This window comes from Tarenaya hassleriana, unplaced genomic scaffold, assembly GCF_000463585.1.
Source record: "Tarenaya hassleriana unplaced genomic scaffold, ASM46358v1 Cleome3, whole genome shotgun sequence".
Taxonomy (NCBI): domain Eukaryota; kingdom Viridiplantae; phylum Streptophyta; class Magnoliopsida; order Brassicales; family Cleomaceae; genus Tarenaya; species Tarenaya hassleriana.
Window position 1 is genome coordinate 3,997,265 of NW_010966177.1, and position 26,637 is coordinate 4,023,901.

At 39.8% G+C, this 26,637-nt stretch overlaps 7 protein-coding genes across 8 annotated transcripts in view; 5 read left to right on the forward strand and 2 right to left on the reverse strand.

Moving 5' to 3' along the window:
- Positions 1 to 4,222: 4,222 nt before the first annotated feature.
- Positions 4,223 to 7,087, forward strand: LOC104819227 (serine/threonine-protein kinase SRK2I-like). 2 transcript variants are annotated; one of them, XM_019203197.1, is made up of 9 exons: positions 4,223 to 4,719; positions 5,223 to 5,297; positions 5,385 to 5,486; positions 5,567 to 5,620; positions 5,737 to 5,829; positions 6,067 to 6,159; positions 6,261 to 6,365; positions 6,443 to 6,582; positions 6,650 to 6,762. In XM_019203197.1, the coding sequence occupies exons 1-9, from the start codon at positions 4,543 to 4,545 to the stop codon at positions 6,654 to 6,656; spliced, it is 846 nt and encodes a 281-aa protein (XP_019058742.1). In that variant the 5' UTR covers positions 4,223 to 4,542; the 3' UTR covers positions 6,657 to 6,762. The 2 variants fall into 2 exon arrangements, with proteins under 2 accessions (XP_019058742.1, XP_010547508.1); XM_010549206.1 differs by having other exon boundaries at positions 4,239 to 4,719; positions 6,443 to 6,541; positions 6,650 to 7,087.
- An 89-nt stretch (positions 7,088 to 7,176) lies between these two features.
- Positions 7,177 to 10,943, reverse strand: LOC104819226 (probable disease resistance protein At5g66900). The gene is made up of 5 exons (XM_010549205.1): positions 10,035 to 10,943; positions 9,272 to 9,675; positions 8,709 to 9,061; positions 8,176 to 8,381; positions 7,177 to 8,085 (listed from the first exon to the last, which is right to left on the reverse strand). The coding sequence occupies exons 1-5, from the start codon at positions 10,654 to 10,656 to the stop codon at positions 7,256 to 7,258; spliced, it is 2,415 nt and encodes an 804-aa protein (XP_010547507.1). The 5' UTR covers positions 10,657 to 10,943; the 3' UTR covers positions 7,177 to 7,255.
- A 1,505-nt stretch (positions 10,944 to 12,448) lies between these two features.
- On the forward strand, positions 12,449 to 16,053 carry LOC104819228 (L-ascorbate oxidase homolog). Its single transcript, XM_010549207.2, has 8 exons — positions 12,449 to 12,868; positions 12,979 to 13,088; positions 13,904 to 14,174; positions 14,278 to 14,374; positions 14,478 to 14,823; positions 14,909 to 15,274; positions 15,383 to 15,461; positions 15,644 to 16,053. The coding sequence occupies exons 1-8, from the start codon at positions 12,716 to 12,718 to the stop codon at positions 15,845 to 15,847; spliced, it is 1,626 nt and encodes a 541-aa protein (XP_010547509.1). The 5' UTR covers positions 12,449 to 12,715; the 3' UTR covers positions 15,848 to 16,053.
- Positions 16,054 to 16,469: 416 nt separating this feature from the next.
- LOC104819229 (autophagy-related protein 101) lies at positions 16,470 to 18,869 on the forward strand. Its single transcript, XM_010549208.2, has 7 exons — positions 16,470 to 16,601; positions 16,770 to 16,806; positions 17,301 to 17,386; positions 17,524 to 17,619; positions 17,782 to 17,947; positions 18,046 to 18,202; positions 18,451 to 18,869. The coding sequence occupies exons 1-7, from the start codon at positions 16,569 to 16,571 to the stop codon at positions 18,524 to 18,526; spliced, it is 651 nt and encodes a 216-aa protein (XP_010547510.1). The 5' UTR covers positions 16,470 to 16,568; the 3' UTR covers positions 18,527 to 18,869.
- A 1,047-nt stretch (positions 18,870 to 19,916) lies between these two features.
- Positions 19,917 to 23,086, forward strand: LOC104819231 (methylesterase 10). The gene is made up of 3 exons (XM_010549210.1): positions 19,917 to 20,482; positions 20,991 to 21,128; positions 22,019 to 23,086. The coding sequence occupies exons 1-3, from the start codon at positions 20,117 to 20,119 to the stop codon at positions 22,298 to 22,300; spliced, it is 786 nt and encodes a 261-aa protein (XP_010547512.1). The 5' UTR covers positions 19,917 to 20,116; the 3' UTR covers positions 22,301 to 23,086.
- Positions 23,087 to 23,201: 115 nt separating this feature from the next.
- LOC104819230 (pentatricopeptide repeat-containing protein At3g50420) lies at positions 23,202 to 26,035 on the forward strand. Its single transcript, XM_010549209.1, has one exon. The coding sequence runs from the start codon at positions 23,700 to 23,702 to the stop codon at positions 25,848 to 25,850; it is 2,151 nt and encodes a 716-aa protein (XP_010547511.1). The 5' UTR covers positions 23,202 to 23,699; the 3' UTR covers positions 25,851 to 26,035.
- Positions 25,890 to 26,637, reverse strand: part of LOC104820148 (dof zinc finger protein DOF3.4) — a 1,710-nt gene continuing 962 nt past the window's right edge. Inside the window, exon 3 of the mRNA XM_010550520.2 lies at positions 25,890 to 26,613. Coding sequence (XP_010548822.1) covers positions 26,050 to 26,613 — 564 coding nt within the window. The 3' untranslated portion in view covers positions 25,890 to 26,049. The remainder of the gene's footprint in view (positions 26,614 to 26,637) is intronic.

Consider the following 26,637-nt stretch of genomic DNA (forward strand, 5'->3'; position numbering starts at 1 on the left):
AAAAAAAACTATTTCCTACCCTAAGCCAATGTGTTAGGAGAACACTATTAGAACTTTAGGGTTTCTTTGGGAGAACATGCATTGTGAGAAACAAAAAGGTCTTAAAATTTGAGAGCTAGATTTAGATTCAGTATAAGATACTTGATGAATGGGATGATAATTGATAAGTTTACGGTTTGCAGTAGGCAAATTCGCGAAAATCGATAAGGTGTGACGAGTTTGACGGGTACTGACGGTGTGACGAGTTTGACGGGTTGACGGTTTGTGAAAATAAATCGTTGGTGTAAATTAAGTTTTGATGGTTCAGTGTGGTGTATAGGGGTCATTATAACATATTTAACGAGTTTTTGTTAACCGTAACTCATGCGGGAAAAAACTATTTCCTACCCTAAGCCAATGTGTTAGGAGAACACTATTAGAACTTTAGGGTTTCTTTGGGAGAACATGCATTGTGATAAACAAAAATGTCTTAAAATTTGAGAGCTAGATTTAGATTCAGCATAAGATACTTAATGAATGGGATGATAATTGATAAGTTTACAGTTTGCAGTAGGCAAATTCGCGAAAATCGATAAGGTGTGACGAGTTTGACGGGTACTGACGGTGTGACGCGAAAATCGATAAATCGTAATTCATCTGAAAAATCAATATCTTCTACCCTAAGACAATGTGTTACACAAACTCTACTAGAACTTTAGGGTTTCACATGAGAGAACATGCATTGTCAAGAAAACAAAAGATATTAAATTTAGAGACCTAGGATTAGTTTCAATCCACGATACTTATTCATCGGGGTGATAATCAATATATTTACAATTTACAATTGTTAAATTTGCGAAATTCGATAAGGTGCGACGGTTTGACTAGTGTGACGGTGCGACGAGTTTGACAGTGCGACGAGTCTGACGGTGAGATTATGTGGTTCTTCTGTTAAGACCTTTTTTAGAGATTGAATATGTATTCACAATGAAGATGGAAATATGACGAAAGTGTGACTTTTTGTTGAATTATATTCATTCTTCATCTATTAATGCATTTTTTATAACACCAAATCTTATGGAATCGAACCAAACTTTTTTAAAAAATTTTCGAAAATCGAAACTTTTTTAAGACACTCTGATTTTTTTTAACAAAAAACGAAACCGAACCGTAACAAAACTAGAACCCAACTGAATCGAATAATATACAGTACTAATATCGTACCAAAACCAGAACCCACCCTTAATGCATACTATACATATTGATATATATATATATATATAAATACTTATTCGTAAATCATATTGGAAAATAATATAATCTATCCTAACCTAATGTGCTACAAAAATTGTACTAAAACTTTGGGATTTTTTTTGGGAGAACATGCATTGTGAGAAACAAAAAGGTCTTAAAATTTGAGAGCTAGATTTAGATTCAGCATAAGATACTTGATGAATGGGATGATAATTGATAAGTTTACAGTTTGCAGTAGGAAAATTCACGAAAATCGATAAAGTGTGACGAGTTTGACGGGTACTGACGGTGTGACGAGTTTGACGGGTTGACGGTTTGTGAAAACAAATCGTTGGTGTAAATTAAGTTTTGATGGTTCAGTGTGGTGTATAGGGGTCATTATAACATATTTAACGAGTTTTTGTTAACCGTAACTCATGCGGGAAAAAACTATTTCCTACCCTAAGCCAATGTGTTAGAAGACAAGTTTGACGAGGATAATGGATTCATGAAGAAGAATCTTGATGTTCCTCTGGAGGCACCGTTACTTCTTGACGTTCCTCATGGATTCCCTTTCTTCCCTTTCGACCTTTGGTTTATCTCTTTGTTCGTTGCTTTTTGGAAGGTGGATCTGTCGATCCAAAAGTTAACCGAATGGTTTCATATGGTTAACACTTCATTGTAATCTTGGGAGCCTGATGAATGTCTTTCAAATCATATACAAAAGGAACCTGGAAAAATAAAATTAACACTCATTATCAGTTTTGTTTGACCGGTGTGACCAGTTTGACCAGTTTTATCATATTAGTCAAACTCGTCAAACTGGTCACACCTTTCAAATGCAATCAGTGTGACTAGTATGACCATTTTGTATGCGGCTAGTGTGACCAGTATGACAACATTACTTCATCATTAGTTTTACTAGTATGACGGTGTGACTACTTCACTAGTATGACCGGTGACAGGTATACCCAGTTTGATAAAACTAGTCAAACTCGTCACACCCTTGAAGTGTGACTAGTGTGACGAGTATGACCACTATGGTAGAAACCAGTGTGACCAGTGTGACGGTGTGACGACTTCACTGGTATGACCATTGACGGGTGTACCTAGTTTAATATGACTAGTCAAACGTGTCACACCCTTCAAGTACGACCAGTGTGACGAGTATGACCATTACGATACTGATAGAGACAAAACTCTCATATGACTTGATTTCAAACCGAAAACCTAATTTTCCTTAACTGTAAAACTCGAATACTATAACTCATTCGACTAAGATCTTGTCTACCGTAAATATTTGTCCAAGTACACATATATCAAATTTAAAAAAAAAACAATTAACTTTTTCGGTGATATATAATGAAAACGTTACTTGAAAATCTTCGCAAATAGAAGCCGAAAACGATGAAGACGAAGCCATTTTGAAGTGAAGAGAAAAAATCGCACAAGAAATCGCCAATAAAATTGGCTGGAGAATGTCCGTTAGAGAAAAATCGTGAAGAAGAGAGGAAGAAGAAACTGAACAGTTTTTTTTAACTTAATAATTTTTTATTTGACAACTACCCACTTTCTCTCCCTCTTTTGTCATCTTCCTTCAGATTATTACACGTGTAATTTTTTAGAAGGGTATGATTGTCTTTTTAACGTTTTTCAATTTTTTTTTGAAACCCTAACTGTTCAAGGGTATGTCTTGAAGCTCATGTTACGTTTTAAAGGTATATTTGTAATATCCCCTTGTTAAAGACCTATATATAAGATGATACATTATCAATAAATTTAGATATTGAGACGATCCATTTCAAATAGATTCCGCACTCCGTATAAAAGAAATAAATAAAATTTTGTACCCACGAGCGGGATGGCGTTCTGAAGAATTTTGTTTGCTTAAAATGTACACAGACCCCTTAACGTAAATACAAATTTGACATAACTAAGGTTTTCAAATAAATTTCCGCATTCAGAAAAATATTTTCAGGTTGATCATCTTTTATTTAATTTTTACCGTCCTTCAATATTGTTTCACTACGACATAGCCTAAAAATAGGGTGGACATTTTCGGTATACAGTTCGTGTTTGATTCGAGAATATTTCGATTCGATTGTTTCGGTTTTACAAAAATATATACTGACTGGTTAATATTTTTTATATCCAGTTTCGATTTCGTTCTTTATTTTTTTAAAAAGATCTTTTTAAGAAATTTTTTGTTTTTCAATTTTTTTTTTTAAAATTCGGTTCGATTTTGAGAAATTTCGATTTTATAAAAACAATATCGTTATAAAATTTTGAATAATTTAATTGGGAAAAATTCCATATTTTGCGATTCGGTATAATTTGGTTTCGAGAAAAATATCGTTCTAAAACACTCACTCTGCATATGAGATGAACTCTTGCCAAAAATCTTAAGCAATAATACCATAATATTCTTTTTTTAACAGCAGGTTATAAAAAAAAAGAAAAAAAAAAAGAGGAGAATATTCGTCGCTTGTTAGAGGAAATCGTTTCCGCAGTTTGGGCTGGGATATAGGCTGTTTGGACTGAGGCCCAACATTAATCTCCATTTTTTTAAATGAATAAATAAACAAAAACCCTTTTTTGGCCACGTCACGACTCACGCCCAGTCACCTTACTTCTCCGTCTCTCACCCGACTTTTCTTTTTGATCGGACTGTTAGTTGATCCGTTGGCAACTGGAGTTTGGATTTGACGCCGTCAACTGACGGCAACTCCGCCTCCGAATATTCTCCCTCACCCCTCATTCACTCCTTCTCCACCACGTAACTTTCAAGCAATCCCTTTCTTTTCATATACGCATTCTATTTTTTTTTTTTTATAAATTCATTTTTAAAATCATTTTCGATTGTTTTCTTATAGTTTTGTTGGACAAAAGAAAAGAAAGAAACTAAACGGATAAATACGGAGAACATAATCCTTTCTTGCAGAAATCTTTTCTTTTTTAAAAAAATTCGGTTGCTTATAAAGCAACTACTCGCCAAAACGCGGCGGAATTTGTCGTATCGAGCTGCGGCAAACTGGAAAACGCCGCCGTTTTTGTATACCACCTAAACATATGTCTTGGGACGACCAATAATTGCTTTCGTTGATTCCTTCTCCCTTTCCTTTTTTTCCCTTCTCTCGGTCGTTTTTCGATTCTTCTCGCAAAATATCTTCTCCCAGATATTTTCTTCTCCGACACTATTCATCTCCTCCTCCTTTCGGATTCAAGCTCATTTTTTCTCTCCGAGTTGCGGATTTGAGCGCGTAATCGGCGAAGTCGTCGGGGTTTTTAGTTCTGTGATGTGATCGTGAGGTATCGGAGAAAGAACCGTAGATGGATCTGACGGCTATGGCAGCGGGGCCGGCGATGGACTTGCCGATCATGCACGACAGTGACCGCTACGATTTTGTCAAGGACATCGGGTCCGGTAATTTTGGCGTTGCCCGGCTCATGAGGGATAAGGTCACCAAGGAGCTCGTTGCTGTTAAATACATCGAGAGAGGAGACAAGGTGTTTACGATCGAATGTCTTAGCTTTTTTTTTGTGGTTTCCGTATTTTTCGCTTTCAGTTCATGGGATTGATTGGATACTTCCGGTTTCCGGATGTAGTAGTTTTACCTGTATTTTTGCGTATTTGGTAGTCACCTGATTCAGCGTTCACGTTTTCTGTTGCCTTTAAGGGTTTATACGTTGTCTATGGTTCTTTCATAAAAGTATGATTCCGTTTAAAGTTGTGATTTTGATTCAAGATATGCCATTTCCTGTCCGTTTGAAGACTTCAATGTTTCTCAAGTTTCCATTTTGCAGCGTCTACACCGATGTTTGGTGATAGAAATGACTTGAAAGAAGTCGGATAGGTAATTTTGTTTGTAACGGAGAATCATCTGAAATATTGACATGGCTAGGATTTGATCCAGTTCTGGATGATTAGATGTGTATGACAGTTGGTGGAAGTTTTGGATGAGTTGTAGCCCAGATCTTACTAAGGCGATATCCCATATCCCGTGATGTAGATCGATGAAAATGTTCAAAGAGAAATCATAAACCACAGGTCATTGAGGCATCCCAATATTGTCAGGTTTAGAGAGGTAAATGAACACACCCTTCTGGCTCCTGGTCTACGCTTGTGTGGCAGCAATGGTTCACTTTGTTTCTGCTTCTGCTTCTGCTTTCAGGTCATTTTGACACCTACCCATCTGGCTATTGTAATGGAGTATGCCTCTGGAGGAGAGCTTTACGCACGGATTTGCAATGCAGGCCGGTTTAGCGAAGACGAGGTTTGTGTTCTGGTATCATTGTCTCTCTTTCTTCTAATTGTTGGTTTCCATGTCTCAATGATCGCTGATTTCTTGTACAGGCTCGTTTCTTCTTTCAGCAGCTTATATCTGGTGTCAGCTATTGTCATGCAATGGTATTGTAGAAATGCGTTTTTGACTCCTTGAAAATCTCGTTCTTGTTGTAATTTGTTTTCTTTCTTCCGTTAACATGACTGTGTTCAGACTTTTTCTTTTGTTTTTCAATGTGAAGCAAGTCTGCCATCGTGATCTGAAGCTGGAAAACACGTTGTTGGACGGAAGTCCTGCTCCTCGGTTAAAAATTTGTGATTTTGGATATTCCAAGGTACTGCTTTTAATCAGATGGGTTGTCCTCTGAATTCCTATTCTTGTTATGGTTCTTCATTGTCTTGCTTGTTTCTTTGCATGTACCTAAGTTCTTCCTCGTTTTGCTATTTGAGAATAAAGCTGGATAATACATGGTTAACTCTATACCATATTTATTGAGCTGTTGTATTAAGGTTGTTGTCTCTGCTTCCATTTGTCATCTGATCTCTCCGCCTTAATTACATTACCTCTTCAGTCATCTGTTCTTCATTCACAACCAAAGTCAACTGTTGGTACCCCTGCATACATTGCTCCGGAGGTGTTGCTTAGACAGGAATATGATGGCAAGGTAAAATGAAGAGCACTTGACCTAAGCCGAATCAGCTTCCAGTCTTCGATATCATCATCATTATTAACCCAAATTCTGAACTCGGGTGTTTGAGATATCAGATTGCAGATGTATGGTCATGCGGTGTAACCCTATACGTTATGTTGGTTGGAGCATATCCATTCGAGGATCCCGAAGAGCCAAGGGATTATCGAAAGACAATACAAGTAAAGTCATCATCCTTTCTTCTTTTCTATCTAGTATTTTTCCGAACTTGAACGGGCCAACATGCTTTTAAACACAGAGAATCCTCAGTGTCAAATACTCAATACCCGAGGATATCCAGCTTTCATCTGAATGCCGTCATCTCATATCAAGAATCTTTGTAGCCGATCCTGCAGCAGTAAGTCATCATCCTCTTCAGACCATGGCGTCGCTTTCCAGGTAAAATACACAAAAGGTATCGTCTTTTAGCCATTGGCAAATGACACTCGTGATGTGGTTCCGGCAGAGGATAACGATTCCGGAGATCAAAGCTCACGAATGGTTCTTGAAGAATATCCCGGCCGATCTAATGGATGAGAACACGATGGGTAACCAGTTTGAAGAGCCTGACCAGCCCGTGCAAAGTCTCGATACCATCATGCAGATAATTTCCGAGGCCACCATCCCATCGATCCGTAACCGCCGCCTCGATGATTACATGGCCGATAACTTCTATCTCGATGATGATGACGATGACATGGACGACTTGGATTCCGAATCTGAGATCGACGTTGACAGCAGCGGCGAGATAGTTTATGCTCTGCAATAGTCGAACCCGTTGTATGATTGTACTCCTTGTTCTTGTCCGTATGCAAACCGTACCGTTCTGTTTTTGCTGTTGTTCGGATAACGTGTTGATTGGAGGAGTTTTGTTAGGTTTTTGCCTCTTTTCCCTCTGTCCCAACGTTTTCTGTCATTTGTTTTGTATCACCCCCTCCTGTTTTGTTGCTCTATCCAAAAAACGCTTCACATACACATACATACATATATGCATATATGCAATGTGTATTTTATCGTAGTGTATATTATATATAATGAGGATGTTTACGTTACACTTAATGCTGAACTGATATCAGAGATTTTTCAGCCAGTTTAAGCTGTGCTTGCATTCCTCCACATGGACTGTCAAATTCCTCATAACAGGTTTGAACCTTTCCCACATCACCTCCGTCTCCTCATCACATTTCACTTCCAAATTCTCGAGATCTCTTATTGAATCTGGCAATTCGCAGCGTCCACACTTTGTCATCGAAATCTTCTTCAGTTTCTGCATCCCACCGATCTGCAGAGGCAATCTCCTCAGACCGATGCAATCACAAACGTCAAGGTAGCTCAAGTTTCCAAGTCCCGTTATCGATTCCGGCAGCTCAGAGAGATAAATGCAAGACCTCAGCCTCAGCACTTCAAGGTTTCTCAAGTTGCTCATGGCTTCCGGAAGTGTAGCGAGCTTGTTACAGTTCGAGATGCTGAGTTTCTTCAACGAAACAACTTTGCAGATCCAAAACGGTAATTCATCGAGGTCAATGCAGTAGTCAATGTCAATCTCTCGCAATCTCGGTAGAGATCCAGAGATATCGATTTCCAATTCGTAGTAAACCTCACCGAAGTCACACATGACCATGGATAACTTCTCAAGACTCGGAAGTCGAAGTTGGGTGACGTCCAGCAAACTTATCGAGGCTTTCTCCAATCTTATCCGTCTAAGATTTGGCAAGGATCTGAAACACGAGAAGTTGCTCACTTCTGCAGGGAAAAACCCGTGATTTGTTACTGTCAGAAGCTTTAGTTTCTCCATTTTAGCAATGAAGCCGGGTAAGCCATAGTTTAAAGTGGAGATATTTAGAACTAAAGCCTCCACTTCTGGGAAATCCATGTCAACCCATTCTGAAGAGAATGAATCATCTGTAATAAAAGAATAGCAGACACAGTTATAAGATGTGGGTTGTGTTTAAAGAACAGCAAAGGCCTTTCTTAATCGCTGCGGAGTTTTACCTGTACAAATGGACAAAAGACGAGCCTTGAAAGGCTGTGATAGATCTAAACACCAGTCGGGAAACGTGTCATCTTGTATCTCTAAGTTCAGTCTTTTCCTTTCCGGGATTTCTTCCAATTCGCTATTATGAATAGCCAGCTTCCTCAGTATATCGTGTTGTGTCACCATGTACTCATTGAAGAAGCCGTCTTCATGGCCATTTCTCCTAGCAAGCAATTGAGTTTGTCATTAAGTTACTGTATACTGGAAATCAGTAGACTACGAAGAATGCCAACCATCTGGGCCTAACTTTTCCAAGTTAAAACCACAAACGTGGAAGAATGGTATAGAGCTTTCATGTTTTGAAGTCAGCATACACTAGATTGAGGCTTTGATTTTGTTGGCCCTATAAGATAATCTAAGTTCTGGAAAATAAGCTTTACACAGATAGTTGTTTTAGCAGTGGTTGTCACAAACGGCAGTACAATCATTGAATTGGTTGATGGCAGCAAGAAGAAGAAACAATATCGGGAAGGAGACATAGATGACATACCCGAGAGTAACAAGTTTCAGCAGATTTTGGGAGGAAAGGTCTTCTAGATTGGCAAGCGCATCGTATTCACCTCGGCGGTATAATTCCACCCACAAGTCACATATTGTTGAAGCACGTATCTTCTGATCCTCAAGAAATGAACCCATATCCAAGAAACAGTCTTTAAGAGCAGTGCCCAGGGCATCAATGCTAGGTTGGAAGCATTCTAGCACCTTAGGATGAGGAGTATTAACAATTTTATCGCCTTTAGCCCATTTTTCCGCTAGACCTTTCCATGAAGATAGGGATTTGCCTTTCAGTGAACTGCCAACTACTTCAATTGCCAGTGGGAATCCATTACAACGTTTCAATATCTGTATCACACCGTGAATGCCCAAAAAAGAAGATGAAATTATTGTTTCACCATAGCAAATGTGGAGCTTAGCTATTGAATTGAATCTACAGGGACAGGAGAATGGAAGTTGTTGATCATAAATCCCATATTTTGTTCATTTCTAGTAGTAGTGAAACCCAGTGGAACTAGAATAATCATTTTACGGGTGAGTAGAGAGGCAAAGCAATACCTTTTGGAGAAGGTCTTCAAACTCGGAGCTAAAGCTAAAATTTGGTTTCCCAGCCCAGTTGATGAGAAGGGTCTTAGCATCTTCATCTTTCAGAGGTTCCAAACTATAAGTAGGACCAAAACTCGGGAACTCAGATCGTGAAGTCACGAGAATCTTGTAATTCGGTGACTCTACCGCAAATGCATCAAGCAGAGACTCTGCTCCAACCCAGACATCATCTAACACAACCAACATAGAGCTGTTTTCTCCTATTAGCTTCAGCAGTTTTTTTAAGACGAAAATTGCCTCCTGCTTGTTCACCAATGGAGGTACTTCATAACCGTTGTGTCGGAGTAATTTCTGTACGATGAGTCTCACATTAGGGGTTTTTGACACAACGATAAAGAATATTTTTTCGAATTTTCCTGCCAAAACAAAAAAATCACGAGAAACAAGAAAATTAAACTCCAAAGCAAAACTCTCATATCTATAAACTATCTCCAAAGTCTAAACCAATGACAGAAAATACTACTAGATTGTATAGTAAAATTGAGCATTCTTTGAATTATTTAGTGTCACTGAGGTTCTGACTCCAAGATGCTACATCTCAGACAAGAAGCTAATACTACATAGCCCAAGTTTGTGTGTTACCAATATCAAGATTTCAACATTACAAAGCCGCCCACAAATGGTGAAGAGCTTCCAAAGTTGAGATCCGAACGCTCGTGGAGAAGAGTAACGTATAAACGGTTAAAGACCACAACTTGAAGATTCATTAATATACCTTTGACTTGTTCATCGTGGCAAAGCTTTGTGACCAGCGTTGTCTTCCCACAGCCGGGAGGAGCAGACACCACGACAGCTGATGTCCCGTCATCGAAAAGCTTCTCCTTCAGTTCCATCAATGGCCGATTCAATCCGACAGCAACCCTTTCAGGCTCCGGCGCCGAACAGAGATCCGTAAACTGGTTCCCGCCCGATCTCATGCGATCAATTTTTTCATGCACGCTTTTCATCGAGCACATAGTCTTCAAGAGATTCTCAAAAATTAGAAGCTGAATATTAATCTGAAGAAACCTGAGGAAATCCTGATCAATTTTCTTTATTTTGCTGCTATATCTGGATTTGCTGTAAATATCGAACCACCAGATTTGCGAACACTCCCGAACCAATTTTTGAGCCCTTCCGATCGTATCTATCAGATCTTTCAGTTCTTTCTTCTGTAAGTCCAACTTGTCATACATCGAATCTATCTCTTTGGCGATCGGAATCAAGCTCTCCATCGTTGAGGCAAGGTTCTTGAACAACGACTTGAAAGCTCTCACCTTCTTTGCCTCTGCAATTATCGCATCCAGCAGTACAGCGAATGGAGCTCCCAAAGCAGCACCTCCGACCAACGCAGCCATTGTTTCACCTTCCACCTCCTCCAACAATTCTGAGAAAATAGCAAAACCCAGAAACAGAACTCGCAGATTTCGTCTGTGGAATCCGAAATTCGCAGACTTGATTTAACTATAAGCCGGAATCCTCAGTCAATGCTGCTTGGCGTAGCTTAGCTTAGTTACAAAGCAACCGCGTCATTGTTGTCAAGTGGAGCAACAGTTGACCATTGCGCAGCAGAAAACCGACAGCTTCTTCTTTGCCCCGAAACTTACTCGAAGCTGTTAACCAAAAAAATAACTTACTCCCAGCACGAAAGTTTTGTCAAAAGGAATGAAAACCTTTAACAACAAAAATAATGAAAAGCATATTGTTCTATTTTTAAAGTAATGAAAATACCAACCTTTGTTAAAAAAAAAAAAACACGAAAGTTTTGTCCTTTTTCTTTCAAATTACCGGTGAAGTCCAGACGGCGTCGACTTTACCCTCCGAAGAAACGGCCCTAACGGAGAGATTTAATATTTTTAGCCGGCCCTCAACTTTCCACATTTCTGATTTTTTACCCTTTATTTTTATTATATAAGTCCATTGGGCCCATTAGATTTAATACAGCCGATTAGGTCCAATTGAGTTTTGAGCCGGTTCAATTACGTCCAAACAAAGATTGCATAATAATAAATGCCTTTTTCTGTATTAGCTGCAGGATTCTGATTAATTAAAGCAAGGCGGCTTACGCAGCACATGCTTCCTGCTTGTTCTTAATTTGCCGACATAAGATTTCTCTTGTTCTACAAAGATGGCAGACTCATAAATTTTTGCCATTGACTTGGTTCTTAGATTTGCTTTGACAAAATCAATGTTTTTAGCTATATTTGTATAGTGTTATACTATTAAATAACTAAAAATGTTTTTTATCATATGATTATCAATCTAATGCTAGCTACAAAATAAGATACAAAATTTCCCTTTTTCTTTGTAATGGCCGTTTTGATTAATTCTATAAGAAAGATATTTTTTTAATATGAGATAAACATATATTAAGATAAGATTCCATAACAAAAATATAAAGCGAAATCGTTTTTTTTTTCCAAAAACATATTGCACAAAAAAATCTAATAGTTTCAATCAACAAGGAATTTTACGTTATCATTGAAATAATCTACTTTAAGAGCAAACAGAAGGCAACACATTTTTACTTAAAGGCCCTATAATAAAATATTATCTGGCCACCGACTTGGGTCATCTATATTATCAAACGGCAGAAGCAGCAGTCCCCACCCTCCTACATTTACTGCGTTCATATGGGAGCCCTTGACGATATCGTGAATTAGCACTCCCTATATCTATTGTGTTTATGCTTTTGCGAAGAGAGACAAGTGGCGAAATAAAGGGGGAAATAATCAAATCAGCGGCGAGAAATTAGGGCAACTTTAGGTTGTTTACCCCAGAATTCCTGTCTTTTTGCATTTTGTTTTTATATTTTTTAAAGGGTAATCATGGGTTTGTTTGTTTTGTTGTGGTAAGCTTTGGCTGGAAGCAATCATAATAACGCGGAAACGCATATTGTATTATTGTTTTAGCCTTTCTTTCAATCCACCCACCTTTATCCACTTCCCATGCAATTTTCGTATTAATGTTTTCCCATTTTTTGTACTGATTAATGAACCCATTTCTAAATGGAGCATGCTCCTCTGGAGTCTGGACATGTCCTTTTGTAATTCAGCTACAAATGAAATGACAGCTTTTTTCCAACTAGAAAATAAAAGGAGAAGACGCGTGAAATTCGAATATAAAAGTCTCTTCACTATTGATTTATCTGGGACCGGATGGAACCTACAGTGTATCTTACTTGAGAGAGGGAATTAAAGACGAGAGCATTGGAAAGTAAAAATTTTTCCCTCTTTCATTGCACCATAGCTTCCCTCCTCTCCCTGTGCACTTACTTATACCACTAAGCTTTTGGCAGACCCTGCTTCCTACATCGAGAACCACAAGGAAGAAGGAGAAAAATCTGCATTTCTCATACCCATTTGGGAGAAGAATATTGGGTTTTCGTAAAGTTTCCTGCTTCTTTTCTCATTGGCCATGAAAATGGCAAGATCAGTTATGCTCCATCTTCTTCTCGGAGCTTTGGCTGTGTTGGGCAGTGTAGTGACGGTGAGAGGAGATGACCCTTACAAGTACTACACTTGGACTGCCACTTATGGCATTATTTCTCCTCTCGGTGTTCCTCAACAGGTATGATTTCTTCTTTTGGAAAGCTCCAAGATTTTGTTGTTTCCGCTCTACTTTTATGGGGTGCTTTTTAATCTGTGGCCTTATCTATCTGGGGGGATTTTGTTGTTTAGGTTATCCTTATCAATGGCCAATTTCCTGGTCCAAGGCTTGACCTTTTGACCAATGACAACATCGTTCTCAACCTCATCAACAAACTCGACCAACCTTTCCTCTTGACCTGGTAAGTCCGTTCTTTCACTCCAAGATGTGGATGTTTTATAGCTTTATGTCCAGAAATTACTGGATCTACCATTTGTTCTTGAGACCCCTTTCATCAAATCTCCAAAGATCCGAGCTTTTTCACTTTCGCGCTGCGAAACAGGGGATTTTCGGAGGGGATTCCGAACCCATATCTTCCCCATTGGATGATTTTGCTTTTTTGGAATATTTACTTTTTTTTCCCGGTGAATTGCATTTCTAATCGGGTGATTTCAACCCTAGATTTTCGGAGAGAAAAGTTAGTATTGAGTTTTGATGTGTTCTGATCAGTGGGTCATTCGCATGGGTAAATCACACAGATATACAAAAGTGTCGCATGAATGTCAGGATACATCCAAAAAAACATAACACATTAATTTTTTTTTTGAAAAGACCGTAATACCCTTAATAAAATCGTGTAATTGTAATTGCAATGTCGCAATTGATTCTAAATACAGTTGTAATTGATTCTAAATAGAGTTGCAATTGATTGTAAATGAAGTTGCAAAAAATATATCTTATTAGTTATACGATTTTTAGTTGTTATATGGTCATAAATACTTCTTTTTTTAGTCGTATATTAGTTATATAACAGTTATAATAAAGTCGTAAAAAATATAGAAAAAAAGTTATTTCAGACTTTTTGAGTGAAAAATGGTATAAAATTGAAATAAAAAAAATTACTGTTCATCTTGGGTGTATCTGTGAAATTCATGCGACACATTTGGTATATTTAAGTGAATTATCCCATTCGCATAGTCGTTGTTTGGTCTGCTCAAAGAAAGGTTTTTGCTTTAGGAATGGGATTAAGCAGAGGAAGAACTCATGGCAAGATGGGGTTTTGGGCACGAACTGTCCGGTTCCTCCAAACTCAAACTTCACCTACAAGTTTCAGACAAAAGATCAGATCGGGACATATTCTTACTTCCCCTCCACGGCCATGCACAAAGCCGCAGGAGGCTATGGAGCAATCAATATCTATGCGAGGCCGAGAATACCCATCCCCTATACTCTCCCCACTGCAGATTTCACATTGCTCATCGGTGACTGGTTCAAGTCCAACCACAAGGTAAGGGCTTGATTCATATTATGTGGTGTTTCTTCTTGTCAGATTGGTATGATTATATCTTGGTGTTATATCTAATGGTTTCCAAACTCTGAACTTTATGCAGACTCTGCAACAACGCTTGGATTCTGGGTCACCTTTACCGTTTCCAGATGGAATCCTCATCAATGGACAGACTCAGACAACATTCACAGGCGACCAAGGTAAATAATACTCTTGTCTGCATATACACAATAGGGCATTGTTCTTTTTGGGGCATTTGGTTTTCGGGGTATCAACTTTCGTTTTCTGTTTTATATATTGCAGGGAATACATACATGTTAAGAATCTCAAATGTTGGATTATCAACGTCCTTCAACTTCAGAATCCAGGGGCATACCATGAAACTGGTTGAAGTTGAAGGCTCTCATGTGATTCAAACCGACTATGATTCTCTTGACATTCATGTCGGCCAGTCTCTCTCTGTTCTGGTGACCTTAAACCAATCTCCTAAAGATTATTACATCGTTGCAAGCACCCGTTTCACAAGAAGTGTATTTTCTGTGACTGGACTGTTACGTTACTCTAACTCCCGAGTTCCAGCTTCTGGGTCTTTGCCGGCTTCTCCCCCGGGAGGGTTGGTCTGGTCCATGAGACAAGCCAGGACATTCAGGTAAGAGGAAGTACTTGTGTTTCTTACGCCAGACTGATTGTTTGTCCTTTTATCTTTCAATTTTGCTTACTGTTGGTCTGTGCAGGTGGAACTTGACAGCAAACGCAGCTAGGCCAAATCCTCAGGGGTCCTTCCATTACGGAAAAATCACTCCCACGAAGATGTTCGTCTTCTCCAATTCAGCTCCTCTGATCAATGGAAAGCAACGTTATGCTGTCAATGGTGTCTCTTACGTGAACTCTGACACGCCTCCTAAACTGGCTGATTACTTTGGCATTGCCGGAGTCTTCAGCACCAATTCCATCCAGAGCGTGCCCTCCAATTCTCCGGCAACTGTTGCTACTTCTGTAGTCCAGACATCTCTCCATGATTTCATCGAGGTTGTCTTCCAGAACAACGAAAATGCAATGCAGTCTTGGCATCTTGATGGTTACGATTTCTGGGCCGTAGGGTGAGTTTCGACGGTTTTGATTTTACTTGTCATTTGCTGATAAACTTTGCTCAAGCTGAGTCCTAAAGAACTGTTGCTCTCTCTTTTTTTTTTTGGTACTGAATCCAGATTTGGTTCTGGACAATGGACACCGGCAAAGAGATCACTGTACAATCTTGAAGACGCTCTTACCAGACACACAACTCAGGTACCAATCACAAACTTCCCCCAAGATTCACATAGCCAAAGACATGGAAAGAAGGGCATACCTTGAAACATGAAGAGACGCTGATGTGATTAAACCCCTTTAATGGATCCTTTTCACAGAAAACTCTCTGACCAACCACGTTAAAAACATGATCTAATGCGTTGTTCTTGATCGTCCTGCAGGTATATCCGAACTCATGGACAGCGATCTTAGTGTCTCTGGACAATCAAGGGATGTGGAACATGAGATCAGCTGTATGGGAGAGGCAGTATCTTGGACAACAGTTTTATCTCAAAGTGTGGAACCCTGTCCAGAGCCTCGCCAACGAATACAACCCTCCCGACAACCTTCTTCTCTGTGGCAAAGCCATCGGAAGACACCCTTGAGAGCTTTAGATTCGCTGTCTGTGTCTCCAAGTTCTTTGATTTGGTTTTGTTCTTCTGGTCATGAGAGTATGACCACTGATTGTTTTAAAACACTAGAAGAGAGAAAGAGAGGCAGAATGGAAACAATGGAAAGGATAAAAAGTTTGTATCTTTATGGTTTGTTTATTTATACAACTCTGTTTCTAAGAATCCTTTTTCTTTGTCTGTTTCTAAGTTCGAGTGATAAACTAAATCTGAACATAAAAAGATGTCACATTCTGAAAATACTACTAGAACTAATATTAATGAAAATTTCATAACTGTATCACAATTTGCCTTAATATATCATATAAATATTTCAATTTTCAAATTATTAAACAAAAACTTTGATTATTTTGCATTAAATAGATACCAAATCTATTTAATCGAGGACGACATTAATTTATACGATATCGTAGATTAATCAAATTATAGTATTTATTTACCAATTTGAAAATTGGGATATTTCTTTAATGTCCATTTGCGAAAGTGGTGTTTTTTTGGGCCTTTTTATTGGGCTTATAATGGGCCTCATAAGATCCAAAAAGAGTGGGGATCACGATTTAAAAAAGAATCACACACGTATCCAAATCCCAAATTCAGTCACTCTCCGAGACCGAGAGTTTCAACGTGATCCCGGGAAATTGTCGTTTCCGATCGGAAAATCGGAAGATTCTCCTCCCCGAAATTTGATCCAGTGAATATGAATTGCGAAGTTTGTCAGTTGAAGGAACTGGTAAGAGCCTATTTCGTCTTGAATCGATCAGTCGAATCGTAGTTATCAAGTCGTGCTTTTATCGTAGACTCGGCAGTGTTGTTTTTGGCGTTTTCTTCTTCTTCTTCTTCTTTACTGGCGATTGGTTAAGGTTGTGTCTCGGGTGTTTAATGCGTGTTACTTTTCCAGGAAGTCGAACACTTCGAGATTCGTGAGGTTTTGCGCTGTAAGTTTCCGACAACGCTTATGTTTCATGTTGTGTGTTTGGTTTAGTTAGGTTTGTTTTTTTGTCGGGTAGCTGAAACTGCGTTGATTTTACAAATCTCTCTCAAGTGAAAACCTTCTGGTAAAAATTTGTGCTCAATTGGTATGTTGGAATTGGACCGGGCATCATTATTGCTGAACGATGAAAAATCTAGATCCTGCAGGAGAAGGAGATAGAATGTAACATTCCAGGGTTCCCTGGCATTTGGTCGCCATGTGTAACCAACATGTGATCTATTTGCTTCAGTTCTTGCCACTCTCTGGATTCATGTTCTTAACACTGTACACCTTGGAGGATTCCATAGTTCATTCCTTGATATAATTCATTGTTGGTATTTTCTGGAGTTACCTGTGTTAGCTCTCTTTTCATGGTTTTAGAATACCGCTGTATCAATCTCCTACGTTGTTAAGTTTTCCCGGCAACTCACCCGAGAAGGCTCAATTTGGCTGCTGCAGGCCTTCTACATACTATTGTCTTTCATCGAGCACTCGGTCTTATTCGGCCCAAAGATATTGATCTGGAGCTTTTTGAGATCACATACGTAAGATTATTTCTTTTTTCTCTGTATTTGTTTTGTACCAAAGCTTCTTTCTCTCTTCATCGACGGAGTCTTTTCACATCAGCATTTCAAGAGGTGGCTATGGGTTGGGGTTGATCCTTTTTCTCCATTTGACGCAGGTACAATGCGGTGAAATAGAAGTGGAAAAGAAAATCGATGAGAAAATTGAGCAATTCATGAGTTGGGTTGATAAACACCCCAACAAGAAAAGTCAGGTATGTCTTGCATGTTTCCGAAAACGCCTCATATATGCAGCTAACATTACGATACCGTTTTCTAACTGAGAGAAGTAACTAGGTTTTTTGTTATGCTTCTTGTACAGTATTCGCTTTGCAGCCTCCATTGTTATTGATTCTTTTTTTTAACCATTGTCACAGATATGTTTATCATTTTATGAAGTCAAAAGCAAACAACCATCTTGGTTCACTAATAAAATCGAAAGGCTGTATTGGGAGCAATGGTACATCAATCTGAATGTGACTCAGCCTGCAAAATCCCAAACCAGCAAATCCCATCATTCTAAAGTAGTTATAGATCCAGGGGGTAAGGTGGCTTTCCCCATTATATGGGAAACTTGCACTGTCTTTCTTATGTAAGTGGAAAGTGAGTTCACTCTTCTCATCTGTTGCAAATGACTGTAGAGGCGTCTGAGGAGAGAAGTGCTCGTAGGACCATGCTTGAGGCTTCACTTCAAGAGGTCTTGTTCCAAATCATAAAATTTGTGAATGAGAAAAAGGATCACGTTCCTCCCATAACCGATTCTGTGCTCTACTTCCCGTTTGAAGTCATTATCCCAAGGTACGGTTTTCTCGCTCATGTATGTCATCTCCATAGACCACAAGTCCCTCAGTCTTATTTTTGTCCGGATTCTGTATCTCCTATCCAATTTGCAGTTGCCAGTAGTTTATGCTTACTGAGAAGAACCAGGAATAACCATACATGCCAAGACCGAGTTTCTTACCTTTTTTTTATGCCATAGTAACCAGCGGAAGTTTTTTTATATATGATTAATATCTTTTTATTTTGATTTCGGTGTCGTGATTCAGCTCATCAGACTCCGCCTTTGGGATGGATATGATTAAGAGGATGCTCCATACCGGCCATCCAACCATGCTCGGCTAAATCACCCATGCCCATAGTTCCTCAGAGTGACCATTCTCCAAGGTACAAACCGCTCAACTTATTAACTATTACTACGGCCAGTTACATTCACATGTGGTAAATCCGAAGGCTGACACTGGTAAACGTAAATCTGAGTCATCATGTCCTTGTTTGCATTCTCCTGTCCAAATATTCAGATTTGTCTCTTTGCCCCGTTTGCTTCTTTCCTCGTGCTCTGCCCTTTTCCAATGGGTTATGATGTTGCTCATTTACTCTGTAAATATGTGCCTCATTGTATAGTCTCGTTCAAAGTCTTTGTTTTTGTTACGTTATCATCCTTTAAAAAAATGTATATTTTTGAATATTTCCAAAGTTGGGCTGCCATTTCCTTTAGGGAAAATATGCAGATGCCCATATGAAATATATCGCTTTTCCGTATACGCGCATCTGCATGTGAACTCGACGTTTAGATGGATCAGCCAGCACAAAATAGATTCTTGTGGAATCATTTCTGAGATTTTATTTTATTTTTCAAAATAAGGGAATTAGTAAAATAGGTTTGAGTCTGAAAGGGGGATTGAATTGAATCATTGAAAAATCCAAATCAAACATTTGTGTTTAAGGGGGGTTTAATCGGATTTAGGTTAGGGTTCGGTTCGGTCATATTTAGATTCGATTTTTTCGATTTTAGAAAAATTATAACCATTCGGTTTTATATCTAATTTGATTCGGTTATGGTTATGCGTTTGTTCGGTTCAGATAGATTCGGTTATTACGTTATTTACCAGATAAACCCCCCTAAGAAAAGAGACGGGAAAATTAATTAGCTTTGCCATATTAGAATTTTGTCGGATTGAACCATTTCTCTAGCGTTTAGATTTGAACATGTCAAATAAAAACAACTGGTGCTCGTTCGACGCAACTAACCGACAAAACCTCGATTAGATGTTTACTCGCCTTTTGTCTTCCACTGCTCACATCGACGCCGACAAATACATCCACTAAGGACGGACCACGTGCTCTTTTTTATAATAGTTTACACAAAATGGGATTTGAATTCGAGTGAAAGAGCAACCTTACTATACCAATCACACGGGGGCAATCACGTGTTCTTTATATGATGATTCGAGAACAATTACAAACAGACCCTACGTAGCGAAATGACGGATCTGTCCTTGAAGAGCCTCTGTGCATACAACTGCGAGTTTCATGGATACATGCTTATAATGTCTTTTTGACTGTTAAGCCAATGATACACTCAATTGTCCTTTGACTACATTACACACGTTTTTCTTGTGAATAGTTTTTATAAAAAAAAAATTAAAAAGAAAGAGAGTCAAAGACGTCGTGTTTTTTTTTTTCTCTCCGATAGAAAACGTCTTAATCTGGCCGGTGGGATTAACATCCAAAATGAATTAAATATGTGATATGGGATTTCCGTACTAATAATCAGTAAACCGGATTTCCCAGATACAAACTTTACGATGACGTACAAAACCCGGTATGGAGGAGAAGGTAACAGTCGCAGTCCCCTATAAATACCACTGCGGATTACATTAAGACAACAGAAACATCGCAGACAAAAGCCCAATAAGAAACAAAAAATAACTCATGCAACAACGCCGCTACCACTTCGTCTTAGTCCATGGCTCGTGCCATGGAGCCTGGTGCTGGTTCAAGGTCCTAGCCGAGCTCCGACTCGCCGGCCACCGTGTAACAGCCGTGGACCTCGGTGGCTCCGGCGTCGACCCGAGGCGGCTCGAAGATGTCCGCTCCATCTCCGACTATCTGAAGCCGTTGATAGAGTTCATGTCGTCTCTTGCCGATAATGAGCGGGTGATTCTCGTGGGTCACAGCTTCGGTGGCATTAGCATTTCCGTCGCCATGGAGAGGTTCCCGACAAAAATCTCTGCCGGCGTCTTCATCTCCGCATACATGCCTCACCACGAGTCTCCACCTGCAGTTCTTATACAAGAGGTCGGCTGAAAAAAAAAACTCTGAAACTTTTCAAAAAAAAAGTTTTGATCTTTTATTGTCGATTGTGGAAAAATTTTTATGGGTTTGTGCCCTTTTTCATTAGGTGTATCCGGGGGTGGCCTCCACTGTACCAAACGAATTTATTATACACCCGAAAAAGGAAAGATTGGAGGAAAATGTGTTGAAATAGAAACAAAATATGGAGATTTGATATGATTGATAACAATTAAAGGCATAATATCGATTAAGAATAAAATATATATCGTGATAATTATATTTTGCCTTATTTGTTTCTTTCGTATCTTTATTTCCTTGTTTCTTTCAATATTTTTTCCTATAAATGTATGGATTATTTTCATTGTAATGTAACAAGAAGAAGAGATGTAGCAATAAAAGTGTTTCCGTTCTTTTATCTTTTGTTCTTTCTTTCTAATTTAATTTCCGCATTTTATTTTTCAATAAAATGTCCATATGAAAGATTTCTAATTTTTGTTTGTGGTGTCTGCAGTATTTCAAGAAACTGCCCGATGGATTCGCCATGGACTGCGAGTTCGCCTTTGAGGACGGACCAGACAAGCTCCCGAGCTCTGTCTTGTTCGGTCCCGGTTTCTTGAAGGAGAAGGCATATAGGAACTGCCAGTTAGAGGTAACTCTAATTAATGCGTTTGTACGATCGTATCATGAGTTATAACCCCCAAGAATGTTTCTTCGGGTTGTTTCTTGGTATTCATAATACGCGATATCGGGTTATGGAAAAGGGTTTTATTTATTTTTTTTAACCGTAGGTTATGCAAGTATGAGAGGATGATAAAACTGCACTTTCGTAGCCATTAAAAGGACAAAACGCCATCTTTTTCCCTACCCAAATCTACACGGTGACATTGATCGTGTCGATATGAATGAGTTGGATAAAGTTTCCTATTTCTAGTCCCTAATTCAATCCTGAAACCCTGGCCTTCCATATTTAAATTTTGAAAAATTTCGCAAAAACTACCCAACTTTATCAATTTTCACAAAATAAAACATAAACTTTGTTTTCATCAAATAAAACTTCAATTTAATTTTTAAATTATAAATAAATCTAAACTTTATAACAGTTATCATTTTTAAACTCATCGTTTAGTTACCATAATATCGTGATATATTGATAATAACGTATCAAATATGTTCAAAATATTAACTTATAACATTTAGATTTAAAAATTACTACGATTATAAAATTTTAATTTATTTTCGATTGAAAAAATAAAATTAGGGTTTTATTTAATAAAAAATAAAATTTAGGTTTTATTTTATGAAAATTTAAAATTTTAGATATTTTTCTGAGATTTTTCATTAAATTTTCAATTTGGCGTCTAATATTATTTACTACCTTCAAACGAAACACCGACTACAACTTTTAACTTATAAATCTCATATGCATACATTACCCATGCTGTTTCATGTAGAATCCATGGTCCAAAACTATGAACACATGGCCTGAACCGGCAGTATTCATTGACTTTGGTAATACTCGTACCGTTCTCGCGGTTGCAGGACGTAGAATTGGCCATGGCGTTGATGAGGCCGAGCCGGCTGTACGGAACGGAGCTGGGCGCCCAAAATCTGCTGACGAAAGAGAGGTACGGATCGGTTAAGAGAGTGTACGTCATCAGCGAAGGCGATGACGTAATGCCTGATGAGTTTCAGAGGAGCATGATCAACAACTACGAACCTGACCAAGTCAACGTGATGACGGAAGCTGGTCACATGGCTATGGTCACCAAACCCAAACAGCTATCCCATCTGTTATACGAAATAGCCGTCAAATACAACTGAAGTACACAGTATAAGTATTCAGAATCACGATGACAGGCTTAAGTACTGTCCTAACCTAGATGGTCTCCATAACGTTTATCTACCATTCACTGTGTCTATAATATGAAAGTGTGAAACGATTGGATATGGTTACAAATACTAGCAAAGCTTCATATTCGGTGCATCTTCATCAAGATTCATCTAATAAGATAATCACAGATTCCTTGATTTCCCCACACATTTCGCCCATGTCTGTGGATATCTAAAAGCATCTTCCAAAAGAATAAAATCACACGCTATTCCTCCATAATTTGTGTCATTGAAGGGATGCAAACACCCGAAAGGTATAAATAGACAACTATCCCAAAGTGCTTAAGTGATCGGAAAAATATGAACGTTATCAGATTTTCGAGAGAGCATTTGGAATGTGGTATTGTATTTCTGGCATCTAGTAGTCGGATTCCTAAGTATCGACAGAAAACCAACGGAGAACAACAACGTGATTCCAATCGAGATTTATAGTTGATCCTAACAAGTACGTGTTTCGAATCCCGTATTCCAAATTTACTTACAGTCATGCTTTCCATTTTCATCTTACTCTATTTGGCTGGTGCAGCTTTAAGCAATTTCTTAACAGAGAATCTTATTCCTTCCATCATGAGGCAAGAACAAAGTGCTCTCTGATCGTCGCTGCACCGGCCAATAAAACACAGTATCTCTGCACACACGAGTGAGAGAATTTTCATCTGAGTTTTCCACATGTGTCTGAACACCCACAAAAGTTTCATGGAAAAAGACACGAAATTCTTCAACACATACACAATCCCCGCTGTCTGAAACCAAACCAGAAGGGCTAGCTTCAGGAAGCAAGCCCTCTCTTCTAACCAAGAACTCAGCTACGAAGCAGCAGCTTATACTGCAGTGAAACAGTTTAAAAACCCAAAAGCTATCATTTTTCGCAATGGGTTCGTATAAAATGCAGCAACCTCGTAAGGGGTTTCAATGGATACCCTAAAGAACGAAACTTACAATCATTACCTGAGATAGAGAAATAAGAAAATTCATCTCCTCCTTCAATGAAATCAGTTCGTTTTCCTCTACATGTTTCGTGGACAAGTGATTATACAAACACGCAAATGTCTGCGTATGCTGATTGAGCAAATTCCGATATCCATAGACAAGGAACCAAAACGAGAGTGATAGATCGCGAGTAACAGTGTACCGATCGGAGACTACGCTGATCTATCAGGACGCGGAGACGCGAATCCGTCCCTCCGGTAGCCATTCCTCGCCGGCGATTCTTCTCTATCGCCGGGAAAAGAGACGCAATAATATTTCAATTTTCTTATTCCTGTGTTGGTTGGTTGCCGCGGTGTCGCAGACGACGAAACGCTGCGTTTTATCCGAAGGAGAGCATAAAATGCTGCGTTTCGTACGGCCAGATGATTTCAAGTCCTTTTTTCGGATTATGCCACTGACGAAGGAAGTAGCTACTTCCATAGCAGAACTTACACGAAAATGCGCCTCCATCACCTCCCTAAAGCAGGCGCGTCGGCTCCACGCGCTCATCATCACCACCACCGGTGTCCAATCTCCATATCCGAACAACAATCTCATTTCTATGTACGTGAGGTGTGGTTCAGTACAAGAAGCGCGTAAGGTGTTCGACAAAATGCCCCAGAGAAACATAGTTTCCTATAACGCGCTTATTTCGGCTTATGCCCGGAACCCAGATTATGCAAATTTTGTTTATGGGATGATCCCCCGGATGGAATCTGAATCCTTGAGGCCCAATAGCTCGACCTTCACGAGCTTAGTACAGGCCTGTGGTGTGCTTGATGATCCTTTGATGGGTTCCTCATTACATTCGCAGACAATAAAACTTGGATATTCGGATAATATAGTTGTGCAAACATCAGTTCTGGGAATGTATTCGAATTGCGGGAACTTAGATTCCGCAAAGAGAATGTTCGAGTGTATAAATGATAGAGATGCCGTCGCGTGGAACTCTGTGATATTCGGGAGCTTGAAAAACGATAGGATAGAAGAAGGGCTTAGTCTTTTCAGAAGCATGGTGATATCTGGTATTCTTCCAACGCAGTTCACATATTCAATGGTGCTGAATGCTTGTAGTAAGTTGGGAAGTTTTTCCATTGGGAGATCGATCCATGCCCAGATGATAATCTCAGACGTTTTAGCTGATTTACCTCTGGAAAATGCTCTTCTCGACATGTGTTGCAGCTGTGGCAATGTGAAAGCAGCATTCTACGCCTTTGATAGGATTGAAACTCCGAATTTGGTTACCTGGAACTCGATTATTTCAGGGTGCTCAGAAAATGGTTGTGGAGAGGAAGCTCTTCGTATGTATATAAAGATGCGGAGAATGTCTACACCTGAACCGGATGAATATACTTTTGCTGCCATCATTTCTGCTACCCGGGAACCAGGATTTCATATACATGGGAAGCTCCTTCATGGACAAGTAACGAAAGCAGGATACGAAAGGAGTGTTTTTGTGGGAACCACACTCTTGTCCATGTACTTCACGAACGGAGATGCTGAATCTGCGGAGAAAGTGTTTGGTTTGGTCGGAGAAAAGGATGTTGTTCTCTGGACAGAGATGATCGTAGGGCAATCTAGAATGGGCAATGGCGAAGATGCAATCCAACTCTTCGCCAACATGTACCGAGAAAACAACAGAATTGATGGTTTTGCACTGAGCGGTGTCTTAGGAGCATGTTCAGACATGGCAATGCTGAGACAAGGTGAAATGTTTCATTCCCTTGCCATGAAGACAGGTTTCGAGAACGAGATGTCGGTATGCGGGGGTCTAGTAGACATGTATGGCAAAACGGGAAAACATGATGCTGCAGAATCAATATTCTCGAGTATTTCAAATCCGGATTTGAAATGCTGGAACTCGATGTTGGGGGTGTATGGTCAACATGGAATGGTAGAGAAGGCACTGAATTTCTTCGAACAAATCCTAGAACACGATCTTAGACCCGACCCAGTGACATATCTGTCATTGTTAACAGCCTGCAGCCACAGCGGCTCAACACAAAAAGGCAAGGCCCTGTGGAAACAAATGAAGGAGAAAGGCATCAAACCAGGGCCTAAGCATTACTCTAGCATGGTGAGCTTGGTATCGAGAGCGGGATTACTAGATGAAGCTGTAGAACTCGTAAAGGAGTCGCCTTTCGCAGATGGGCGTGTAGAATTATGGAGAACTCTGCTAAGTTCATGTGTCGAAACCCGAAACCTGCAATTGGGACTTGAGGTGGCTGAGCAAATCCTGAAGCTTGATCCTGAAGACACTGCCACACATATTCTGGTTTCGAATCTTTACGCGGCTAATGGGAAATGGGACGAGGTGGCAGAGACGAGAAGGAAAGTTAGAGGCTTGATTTCTGGTAAGGATCCTGGATTGAGCTGGATTGAAGTGAAGAACAGTGTCCAGGCTTTCACCTCTGGAGACCAGACCAACCATGAAGTCGATGAACTACATAGGTTGAAGGATAACATGTGCAAATCTTTCGACGAACACGATTCAATGATCACCACGGATTGAAATGCTAAAACTATTGTTTGGATCGGATTAAAGATTCAACTGAGTGTATTTAGACTGTAAAAGTATCGGTTTTTCCATTCGAAATCAGAGTCGGACTCTATGTTGGCACGGATGTGGTGCTAATAACTTAAATCTAAATCGACCAGACACCACGATAGAGAAGAAGAAGAAACGAAACCCTCGGACTAAGACAGAAGCTTTAACACCACTTGAATGTATTCCCAGTGGTTGATATGGCGAGATCTGGCCACGCGAAACACTCTCCGGCGATGAATCCGATGTTGTTGTGTAGGCTCTCTAGATGCCACGTGGCGGGCATCGACGGCGCGGGACCACCGTTACTCCCAACTCCAGCTGTAGCGTCGCCCACCGTGGAAAACTGCCAGACTGCTCTTCCAAGCCCGAAAGCCACGTCATCAAAACCCGATCCCAGTCCAAGCCCAAAATTGTTGAGCCCAATAAGCCCACTAGACCCATTTGTCGTCACGGCGGCGTTGTTGTTCAACAGAGACGCGTTGTTGTTCAACAGAGACGTAAAACTCCCACAAAGCGATGACGCACTTTCCTTCACCTCGTGAACGGTCGCCGGAATGCTGCCGCCATTAGAGTCTGTACCGGAGGAAAACAGAACCTGGTTCGCCGGGAAAAAGAAGCTCCGGCCGTCGGTGGAGGTGGAAACAACGGCGGTAGCGGTGGTGAGGGAGGAGGAGGAGCAAGTGCGGGACCGTTTGGTGGTCTTGCGGGAGCCGCCGCCGACGGGAATGTCACGGAGGGGGGCGCCCTGGGG

Excerpts from the sequence above, each read along its gene's own strand:
- LOC104819229 (XM_010549208.2), top strand. The coding sequence starts at position 16,569 with ATGAATTGCGAAGTTTGTCAGTTGAAGGAACTG. Across the intron at positions 16,602-16,769 it reads TTTGTCAGTTGAAGGAACTG|GAAGTCGAACACTTCGAGAT; the intron begins GTAAGAGCCTAT and ends TTACTTTTCCAG. Across the intron at positions 17,948-18,045 it reads AGTAGTTATAGATCCAGGGG|AGGCGTCTGAGGAGAGAAGT; the intron begins GTAAGGTGGCTT and ends AAATGACTGTAG.
- LOC104819227 (XM_010549206.1), top strand. The coding sequence starts at position 4,543 with ATGGATCTGACGGCTATGGCAGCGGGGCCGGCGATGGACTTGCCGATC. Across the intron at positions 5,830-6,066 it reads GTGATTTTGGATATTCCAAG|TCATCTGTTCTTCATTCACA; the intron begins GTACTGCTTTTA and ends TTACCTCTTCAG. Across the intron at positions 6,366-6,442 it reads ATTATCGAAAGACAATACAA|AGAATCCTCAGTGTCAAATA; the intron begins GTAAAGTCATCA and ends TTTTAAACACAG.
- LOC104819231 (XM_010549210.1), top strand. The coding sequence starts at position 20,117 with ATGCAACAACGCCGCTACCACTTCGTCTTAGTCCATGGCTCGTGCCAT. Across the intron at positions 20,483-20,990 it reads CTGCAGTTCTTATACAAGAG|TATTTCAAGAAACTGCCCGA; the intron begins GTCGGCTGAAAA and ends TGGTGTCTGCAG. Across the intron at positions 21,129-22,018 it reads ATAGGAACTGCCAGTTAGAG|GACGTAGAATTGGCCATGGC; the intron begins GTAACTCTAATT and ends TCGCGGTTGCAG.
- LOC104819226 (XM_010549205.1), bottom strand. The coding sequence starts at position 10,656 with ATGGCTGCGTTGGTCGGAGGTGCTGCTTTGGGAGCTCCATTCGCTGTA. Across the intron at positions 8,382-8,708 it reads CTGAAACTTGTTACTCTCGG|GAGAAATGGCCATGAAGACG; the intron begins GTATGTCATCTA and ends ATTGCTTGCTAG. Across the intron at positions 8,086-8,175 it reads TCTTTTGTCCATTTGTACAG|ATGATTCATTCTCTTCAGAA; the intron begins GTAAAACTCCGC and ends CTTTTATTACAG.
- LOC104819228 (XM_010549207.2), top strand. The coding sequence starts at position 12,716 with ATGAAAATGGCAAGATCAGTTATGCTCCATCTTCTTCTCGGAGCTTTG. Across the intron at positions 12,869-12,978 it reads CTCTCGGTGTTCCTCAACAG|GTTATCCTTATCAATGGCCA; the intron begins GTATGATTTCTT and ends TTTGTTGTTTAG. Across the intron at positions 15,462-15,643 it reads TTACCAGACACACAACTCAG|GTATATCCGAACTCATGGAC; the intron begins GTACCAATCACA and ends ATCGTCCTGCAG.
- LOC104819230 (XM_010549209.1), top strand. The coding sequence starts at position 23,700 with ATGCTGCGTTTCGTACGGCCAGATGATTTCAAGTCCTTTTTTCGGATT.